The sequence below is a fragment of the Lissotriton vulgaris genome, chromosome 5 (assembly GCF_964263255.1).
Source record: "Lissotriton vulgaris chromosome 5, aLisVul1.2, whole genome shotgun sequence".
NCBI classification, from domain to species: Eukaryota; Metazoa; Chordata; class Amphibia; order Caudata; family Salamandridae; genus Lissotriton; species Lissotriton vulgaris.
In genome coordinates, this window is record NC_141693.1 from 324478153 (window position 1) to 324488335 (window position 10183).

At 41.6% G+C, this 10183-nt stretch overlaps 1 protein-coding gene across 2 annotated transcripts in view; it reads left to right on the plus strand.

Annotated features, from left to right (window-relative positions):
- The window catches only part of ARHGEF16 (Rho guanine nucleotide exchange factor 16), a 340813-nt gene extending 332361 nt beyond the window's left edge, over nt 1–8452 (plus strand). For both annotated transcript variants that reach the window (XM_086921558.1, XM_086921559.1), the window contains exon 15: nt 5599–8452. In XM_086921558.1, the coding sequence (XP_086777684.1) occupies nt 5599–5738 (140 nt within the window). In that variant the 3' untranslated portion in view covers nt 5739–8452. The remainder of the gene's footprint in view (nt 1–5598) is intronic.
- Nucleotides 8453–10183: the final 1731 nt, after the last annotated feature.

A 10183-nucleotide genomic window follows, 5' to 3' on the forward strand; every position in this document is an offset into this window, starting at 1 on the left:
ATTATTAAAAGCCATTGTTAACTCCTCTGAGTTATAATCAGTGACTGCAGCACCTAGGTCCTTCCGAGCTTGCCTTCTATCTGACTGTCTTGTGGCAGGATGCAGTCACCTACTTAGATGGGAAACAGGTGCTCTCCTGTTTGTGGCTGATTTTCTGGTTGGCTTTCCACTTTCGTCTTTCGTGAGGCCAGAGTTGGTAACCTAAGAGCCCACAGTGTGACTTTTGGGATTGTGCATTCACTACCCAGTCTATTAGGACCATGACAGGGACCTCTCAAGTGATTGCACATGGCAACACACAATATTCCTTGAGAAGCCAAAGCGGGCCAAATACAAGTCTCCACTTTGTTGTGGAGTTGTGCAGATCATTATTTTGAGGGTATTTGTGAAGCGCTCTGCTTCATCTTTGATTTGTGGTCGTTGGAATGTGATTCTTTGGTGATAAATGTCAACTGCTTCAGGTAGTTCTGAAACTTGGATCCTTGAGATTGTGCCTAATTATCCATCTTGATTTCTGTCGGTAGAGCGGGAATTTTTAGATTTTTCTCTAGTTACATTAGCGCAGCTTCAGAATTTGTGTAGTTGACAAACTTTACTTCTGTTTACCTTCAGTGCATATGAATGAATACAAGCCTCAGTAGTCTGGGCTTAGGTAGAGTTGTCCAGCCCGTCGGATATACTGACTGCTGGTTGTTCATATGCCCTTGTGACTTGATACAAGAATTAGACTATAATCTCCTCTTCCACCTTCTCATCTAACTCTGGAAACCATACGCTCTCTCGGATCGGGATTTCACGATTCACTATTCTTTTGCAGCCAATGTCCACTAGTTGAACAGTGAATTGTACCATGTAGGTTGGCTTGACAATGCTCAGGCCCCGTAGGATCAGCCTTCCTTTGCAGTGGCGGCTCCTCGGCTATGGCGGAGGAGCATCGCCCTACTGCTTTCAAGCAGTGCAAGAAGTAGAAACATAAAATGATCATAACTTTCAGTTTTCATTTTATGTTTGTGCTGCTTTGCGTGCAAGTGGGTGGGCGGGGCTGCTCTGCTATCGGAGCAGAGCAGGGGAGAAGTGGTTTGCCCACTCCTAACTGCGCAATGACTGTTTGATCGGACCTCTCGGCCGCCCTAACCTGTAATTCGCACTTTCCCCATTCTCCATGCAGGCTTCATTCCAGCCTAAGTGTCGAACATGCCCAGGCCCCCATTCCCTGGTTGAGCGTCAAACCAGGACTCTCAAAACCAATCACAACACTGCATTACAAGCAAGCAACAAGATGAGGGGTACAGAGGGGACAGGGAAATGCATTGCAGCCTTGTGATTGGTCAAGGGAGCTTGGGTGCTTACCAATCACAATGCTGCACTGCATTTCCCTGTCCCCTCAGTACCCTTCATCTTGTTGCTTGCCTCGTCCCACTGCCGCCATCCCTGTCTTAGCTTAACTAGTACCCCTGCCCCTTCCCTCCCCATTGTTGCTTGCCCTTTCCTCCCATCAGCCCCCCACCATTTTTGCTTGCCCTTTCCTCCGCCACCCACTCACACCAGGGAAAAAAAAGCACTATGACACAGTCAGCTCTTCTTTACCTAAGTATTGACAAAGCTACTAATAGGTCTCACCTCTGCGAGATCGTTTGGCTTTGTCAATGTTTTTTTGCCCTCTTGTACACTAGCGCAGCTTCTGTGCAGCATGGTTTAATGTTTTTAGCGCATTCTTTTTAATTTTTTGTTTATTTCCATTCAGCACAGCAGCGCATGGCTAGGAAAACATTGACAAATCCAATAGATTTTGCATTGACGAGACCTCGTGCCTTTGCCAGTGCTGGTTATTCAAGAGATTTCTAGCTCCTTTTCATTCTCATCCACCTTCCCATTTTAACTAATAGACTAGAATCCATCAATTTCAAGGCGGTTTGACCTTTGTGTCCAGCTGCATTTTTAGACCCTCATATTTCCTCAGTGTTATAATCTCTATAAACTTGAAGAATGACACTCAATTTCCTGTAAGAAAGTAGTATTTATACTACCACTCAGCTGTGTGTGTGTGGAGGGGTGCTAATTGTCAAAACATTTCGGATCCACAGAGAAATCAGCATTTGTACACTGACATTTTCTTCAATTAATTGCAAAGTGTCTTTGGTTAAGTGGCGAGATGAACATCTGTCCTTGTGCTGCGCCCTGGGTGGGATCTGCATTGAAATAATAAAAAAAAATTCCTTGAAGCTTTTGGTTGAACACTAGCCCAAACTCTTTTCTCTGGAAGTAATCTGGCAGGGGCGGCTGCAGAGCCACATCGGTTAGTAATATCCACACAAATCCATTGCTGGAAATCTGAAGTATTTTCGCTGGAAGGTCCTCTGAGGGGATTAGATCAAGCTTCCCTTCCAGGAATGAGAATCTACTAAATTTCTCTGGGACAATTAACTCCTCAGAAAGAAAACCACACTGTAACCTCCAACCTAGATCGGCTGCCCTGCTGCCAAAGCACTTCCACCCAGTATATTTACTACTTGCAAGCATGTGCGCCTCTTATAACTTTTTCTCTCTGACTGCACCAAGTGATGTTGCTATTTTGTAAATCCTCTGCTTAAGGTATTGGGGGAAGAACTTTCCTCATATATTTACTCATTTACTCACAAAGGTACAAGGATCTGTGTGAGTGCATTTCAAACTTATACAGTTTGAAGCATGCTCTTGCTGCAGTCACAACAATTTTGGTACAGGAGATTTTGCACCCTCTGTATGTCGGTCTGCAGTAGTGCGTGGCTTATTAGGAGCTGCACACCTCAACAGCATTTTCTCCTCGTCCCACCAGCATGTTCTCCTCACCCCACTTCATCACAGTCCTTACCACATGAGATGCAGACTCACCCAGGAGGCACGGGTGCGTAACCCAATCCTAAAGTTAAGTAATCCTCCTCCTGCCCTTTATCTCTCCTCTGTGGTTGGCTCTTCACCCTGCTACCACTATAAAAGGCATCTTTAAGCACCCTCATCCTAAAGTGTATCTAGCCCCTCGTGCTGTTGGATCCCAGGGAGCCAGGTCAAGACTAGGACTGTGATGAGGACGAGTTGTGCTCGGAGGAATGATTAAGGGTAAGTAATAGAGGCAGTAAGAGGTTTACTGCTTGTGCATTTCTACAGAAGGTTGGGGGTGTGCTCATGACTCATAGCTACAGTATTTAACCATTCACAGGCTCCCACAGTAAAAAAAAATAATAATAAAGATCCCGCACTGGATTTCCAAATGATGCTTTATGCATAAACCTGTTTTATGTATATTTGTCTTTCATGAGAAAAATAATTAAAAAAATTGTTTTAAAGTTCGAAGAGTGGGGTGGTAATAAAATGTGGTGGTAATCTTGTAATGTAATGTAATGTAACAGAGCATTTATAACGCGCAGCAATCGCTCCAAGGAGCATCTAGGCGCCAGATAATGATCCAGAGATGTAGGAAACAGGTTGGAGGTAGGTGAGAACTCATCCAACTGTTACACTAGGGCTCTAGCGCAGGTGTCCTGTAGCTTAAAAACCCAGGTTTTCAGTCCCTTTCTGAAGTCTTTTTCATTGTCTAATGCACGTATGGAAGGGGGGAGAGTATTCCAAGCTTTAGCTCCAAGTACTGGGAGTGATTTGCGACCTCTCGTGCTAAGCCTGAAAATGGGGACCGACAACAAGTTCGAACTGGACGATCGGAGATTGCGTGAAGGATGGTATCTGGCAAATCTCCTCTGTAAGTATTTTGGTCCTAGGGCATGGGTGGCTCTAAAGGTAATTATCAATATTTTGAAAAGGACCCTCTTGGTTATTGGTAGCCAATGCAGTATATTTAGTGCCGATGTTGCAGATGATTTCTTCGGCCATTTAAGAACTAGCCTGGCTGCTGCATTTTGCACCATTTGAAGCTTATGGGTGGTGGTTTTGGTGGTCCCTGCAAATAGACTGTTACAGTAGTCTATCCTCGATGTCACTAAGGCAACTGTTACCGTCTTCCTGGCCTCCAGTGAATCTGCTGCTGACGAGGCAAGGGGAGACCAGGTATTATGTGATCTTGGGGCCAAGGAGATAGTAGGTAATATTTTGCCGGACAGCGCAGAAGTATTAGAAATCACATCTGCTGACTAAGTCAGGTGAAATTGTGTAAGTATTGCTTCAGTTTAGAGCTGGAGCATCAATAGTCCTAGCCTTTCATTTGTCTCTGAGTTCTCTTTAAGGTAGAAAATAGTAAATGGATGTTTTAGGTAGGACATATTTAGCTGCAAAATTCTAACCCTTTTCTACAGTATCCAGTAAGTATGTTGGTTTGTATGCTCTCACTATTGGGAGCACACTGCTTTAATGCACAGTCTTCCACTGGCATATCGACACTATGCATCATGCCTCTTAACCAACACTTCATTATGCCTCACTCTATTGAGCCTCGCACTACATATAACACAACTTTCTCCTGTCTTCAGTTGTGAGTAAAATAGGCTGGGTATTGTTCCAGAGACAAGTGGAGCTAGTGGAAGCAAAAATGGGCTTGCAGAAGGTTTCTTGGGTAATTGCATCACTTAGGGACATAGAGCAGTACATAGAGCAATGAACGAGAGGCCACGCTGTTGGAAAGGACAATTTATGAAGCGAATATATCTTTAAGAATGGAAATAGACTTTGTAAAGGAAATATTAGTAGCTTCATAATCTAACAGACTGCAAGAACAGGGAAAGAAACCATGATCCCGGAACATAATTTATAATTGAAAAGTCACACTATAAATCAAAACAACAGTAGCTATCTGAGAGTTTACATGGTTCCCATTGGCATGGTTTGGCAAGAAGGAAAATGAAGAACATCTAGGCATAATGCACGGCCAAAGGAATGGTAATTCTGTGCTACAGTATTTTCCGCATTATTATAGATTTCAGCCTTTGCCTCCTAATTCATCATTCTGTCGCATAATTTGCAGAACTAAAATAAAATCCTTCTCAAACTGATCAAAAGTTACTAAAAATGCTGAGATAGGTGTTACCCTGCAGATGACGGCACTTCACAAAGGTTGACAGGTCAACTTTCAGCTTATTGCTGTACTTGAGTGTGAACTTAGTAGTAATAAGGTAAAACCTTTGCTCTCGCTGTCTTAACTAATTTCAAACTAATAAAATCATGTTATCACAAAATGTGAAGTTTCAACCCATATTATTTCCCTTTTCTTGCAGCTTAATTTTGTCAGACCTGTTGCATAATTTGATCCTACCTGTGACATAATTCCAGTCGCTTGATCATAATGCCTTAGGTCAAAGTAGGAATGAGATCTGTTTTCTTGGTCATGAGCACAGTTACAGACCAGGGTCTATACAAGCACCAAGAGGAAAGGTAATTGTCAAACACTAGTCTATGCAAATGCCCAGTAATAAAACATAACTGAATAAGTCCCCTTAAGATATATGGGAATTTGATGTGAAAGGGGTGCCAAAGGAACTGCTCTTTTTGAAACAATCAATTCTTCAGTGTTTCATTGTTAATCTCCGGTGATAGTCCAAAGAATGTCTCCCAAGAAATTGTATTTAAGCTTAGTCACCTGACGTTTAATATATATTTCTTTTTTTTTAATTGCAGGCTGGTACCAAGGTGAAAGGATACGAGACAGTGAGATGGGTTGGTTTCCTCAAGCATGTGCGAAAGAGATCACCAACCGCAATGTCGTTCAGCGCAATGTCCAGCGCATGGAAAGGCTGCGGATAGAAACCGATGTATAGATATGTACGTGGATTGTCCATTAGAACTGAAATGGAAAGGAGAAGAAAGTCAGATCTTTTGGTGATGGCCTGGCTCAGTGCTGTAGTTATACTTCTGTACTCTGCAGAGCCTGGTTATATGTACTGCCAAACGCCACGCTACTGACTGAGAAGAGGGTCACCCATCCATTATTTCCCTTGGACTTCTGAGACTGTACAAACTAGTTTTGAGGTCAAGGGAAAAAGGCTCCAGTTTTTGTCTTGGATTGCCTTGGAAATATGAAAGATGACGGATATCATATCAAAGTGCCACATTGGAAATTCAGGAGTGTTTGCCAGTAATGTGGACTATGCTTGTGGTCATTTGGAACATTGACATTGTGTCTGTATTTTGTGATGATGCTGCAGAGCTAGATCACGTCAGTGTCGGACTTCTTACATTTTGGAATTGTTGTAAACATCATGATCACTCGTCTGCCTCCTTTGAGATCATTGTCACACTCCACACGATGCAGACGGTCCTTCACCAAGAAAGCAACCGCCGTGATAAAGGTGGCCTAACCATAGTGGCAGCGTGCACCAAGTGAATATCGGCAGACAAACGGGACATTCCTCAGGATTGCACAAAAGATAGATTTAAGGGAGATATTTTATTTGTGTTTCCACAAAAGTCATTGCTGACATTTTCTAGTGAAAGTGTTGCATGTGTCAATGTATGTCTTGCTTACACTACAGCAGCGCTCTAATGAAAATCCTCAGTTCGTTTCCCTAAATAATGTTTGGCAATCGTCTGAGGAAATCTAAAGCAACGTTAATTTATTCAGAGGACTTAGAATTGGCCATGGATATTACCAAATTGTAGGTGCTTTGGAGCACACCTCTGATTTAGTAAAGGTGAGCAGTTATGGTTAGGTGGTTGCATGCAGTAAGGATCACTGCTTTGGAAGTATTGCTTGGTCCAGTGGACGGTTATGCTGCTGCTTGTCACCTGCCACTACCATCAATGGCAAAAGCCTCTGCCCATCAGGGTAAGAGACATTCTGCTACATGTTGGCTCCTGGATGTGGTGTGTGATCCAACCATCTGCAAAAATATATTATTTGCTGTCTCCGATGACTACACACAAGAATGAAACCTAAAAGTTAGATTTCATTAAGGTAGATTTAGTACATATTTGCAAACAGTTGGCTCAACATCATCAACTTTCTTTGTTGCTTGATGAAGAGGCTGAGATTCCCATTGGAAAGGACAAAAGCTGCTTAAAACATCAGAGTTGTATATTTTTATTAAAAAACAATTATCCACTGTTATTCTTTTAAGATGTAACTATAATTTTACTTATTTAATACATTTTAGTAGGTTCTTTCTTATTGGAGACATTATTAACCAACTAAACTTACATTGCCTTGTATCAGTTTAGTGAATGGTTGCACCTTTACCATATCGTCTGAATTGATAATATAAATATAGTCTTGAAAACCGAGCCACCACTTTGGTACAGTCCAAGGATTCAGTAGTGAGAATGCACTATATGGTGATCTTTACTAAAGTATTTTAACTGAGCTAACATTACCAAAGTGTTGCTTTTCTGTGAACTTACTTTCATCGAGTAAATGAGTGGAGGCACACTTCACAGAGAACGTTTGCTGGTTAAGATTCCTTTAACTCTTCTCGGCCATCCAATATTTAGATTTCTATGGTGTAATTTTATTTTACAGTGAATTACTGATAATATTTTGAATAATGTCTTGGTGGTCAGAATATAAAATGTCCCTTACGGCTATAAAATACTAGCTATCGCTACTTGTATGTTCATGATTATGAATTCAAACTCCACTGGGGTCATTACACCAAACCGGATGATTTTGAGACACAACATGAAAGAACAGTAGGTTGTTATGCGTTTTTCGTTTTTTTCTGTCTTATTTGTATCAAGTCTTGTTGTCTCTTTCATGTAGTTTGTTGGAGTTCCAGTATGAGTCTGTGCATTTCTAGCACTTAGTTCCTGTTCTATTTCGAACAGTCCTCCCTGTGCTAAAGGATTTCCTTAATAAGTGAGGGCAGCTTTTCATTCACAGAGCCATATCCATGCTGCACAGTTTTACTGACTATGACAATATATTTGTGCTCCTGATCAGTAAAAAAAAGGATGACCAAGCAGCCCATTTGATCAGTGCGAAAGGATATAGATGTATTTTTATAAATAATTCATTCAGGAAGTCGTGGCTTAAAGAAATGATCGCGCTCAAAGATGACCTGATTTATTTTCCAGTCATGTCCAATGGCCCAAACATACACCATACTTCAGATGTTAATTAAATATATTTGCATAGATGGGTCCGTCCTGTCGGCACCTGAGAAGCATGCTCCCGCTCGTTGTAAATTGTACAGTTTTTTTGTAATGTTTAGTGACTTGTAAGATACATGTGTACGGTGATGGTTATTCTAATGGTGGCCTTAATTTTGTCAATGTCGTGCTACTTCTAAAGGAAAACCAGCCAGGATGTACAAAATGTAGATCTGGGTGATACTAGCTCAGTATCTTTTAGAATTTTATAAAATTATTTTACTAAAATTTGCATACAAGTTTACATTCTGTAATTGTTCGAATTGTTTTAGTAAACTAAATCATCTGTCAACAAATGTTTTAGGGAAATTTAGATGGAGCATACACTTGTCTATCTGAGCTTTGATTGTAATACAGGAATGTACATAAAAATGTACGCAGAAAGAAATTTTGTCCAGAGAGTGAAAATATATCATAACGTAGTTGTAGCAGTTCTGTGCAAGCATGTACATTTTGCAAAAATGCAATACTTCAGCGGTATGTCAACTCATATACTCATTTTAAAACAAAGTAATGCTTCACATCACATCAAGTACAATATAAAAAGAAATCCGAGATCTTCATACGTCGAGCATACGCCACCACCTGAATCTTCTCTTGGACAAATCAGCTGAACAAATTGGCCCAGTTATTTCCTGCCTTTGAAGTTGAGCTTTCGAGTCTTTCAAGCACTCACGCTTTTGGATCCTACAGAAAGCACATTGCAGAAAACCTAGGTGATTTAGCCATGAATGAACCTATAATGAACTCTGAAGTTCTCTGGTCTTTTTTCTTTCAAAGCCTGCAACACATCGTTTAAACTTAATCTCCCGCCACCTTCACACCAATCTCAGATACTTAAAATGGCACTGGAATGAATGAAGTCCAAGCTGTCTGCACACCTGTAGTGTAACCGTCATATGAAGAGACCAAATCCCAGGTGTGCAGGTGCAGGGGACTGAGAAGATCTCTTAAAGTCTCAGGGGATAGATATTGAGACAATACAGTCTGCAATAGGGTATATGTAAAGAACTTTGTACGCTGCGCTCATCCAACGAACCCTCCAGAACATAAGTTGAAGTCACTGGAATTGGTCACAGAACAAACCTGACATTGTATTTTCTTGAGAGTTGACCACTGTTCCATTGCAATCATTATTGAGGGTGACCACTACTTGGTCTATGTTTATACAATCAGAAGGTCCTGGCCTTAAACCCAAAGCACAGGATGTGAGTGGGCTCTAAGGAGTTTGTGCTTTTGCCTAGCTTCCAGGCCAGCGTGTCTGTGTAAGTGTTGATCTTTCCCAGATCACACTATGACCTGTTTATATTTATTTATTGTTTCAATCAAAACACAAATTGTCCTTCATTGCATAGGGTAGTGGGAGCTGGACAGTGAACGTGGCATATAGTCAAAGAGAAGGAAGGGCAATCTACAGTTGCAGTGCATCCAGTACTTGCAGGAAAGGGGAGATAGTTATTTCTGCTTACCACTTACCTTGTGGAGCACCCTACTGTTGTATGGCCCTCAAACATCCAGGGAACGACCTGCAACCTGAAAAAAAAACTTTTTAATTCACATGCTGTGCATTATTCTGCCATCTGTTGGTTGGGTCTAGAATTCTCCCCCACAAATTTGTCCTTCTACTCATTGTTTTTTGTTGTTGGTGGGCGTTGATGTGCTTCCATTTGATGCCCTTTGTGACATCATTGTGCTTTCTCCAGAAAGTTCTACCTTTGGTCACCAGCTTCAGTTTATTTTTTTCTGCTGTTGGGTCTGAATGCATGCAGAAGGCAAGCACTGCAGAAAATCAAGAAAAATTAGCCAAAAGTCTAACGAAGTGAAGAAGATATCAGAAGGAGATACTGGAGAAGTCCTGGGGCTATAGATTGCATGTTCAGGGGTCTCCCTGCACATGGTGATGTAGAAGACACAGTTTTAGTTGTACAAAAACTGACATTATAACTTGGCTAAGAAGGACCAGCAGCAGGTCTGCAACCTCAGCATGCCTGTAGATCACCGCAGTGAACATTGCAACACCTGTTCAGTGTTCACCCCAAAGACTCTGAGGGTAAGACAGTGATGGAGAACAGCCCGACACATCATGCAGGGCCAACATCCCACTCCAACTCTACGAGAC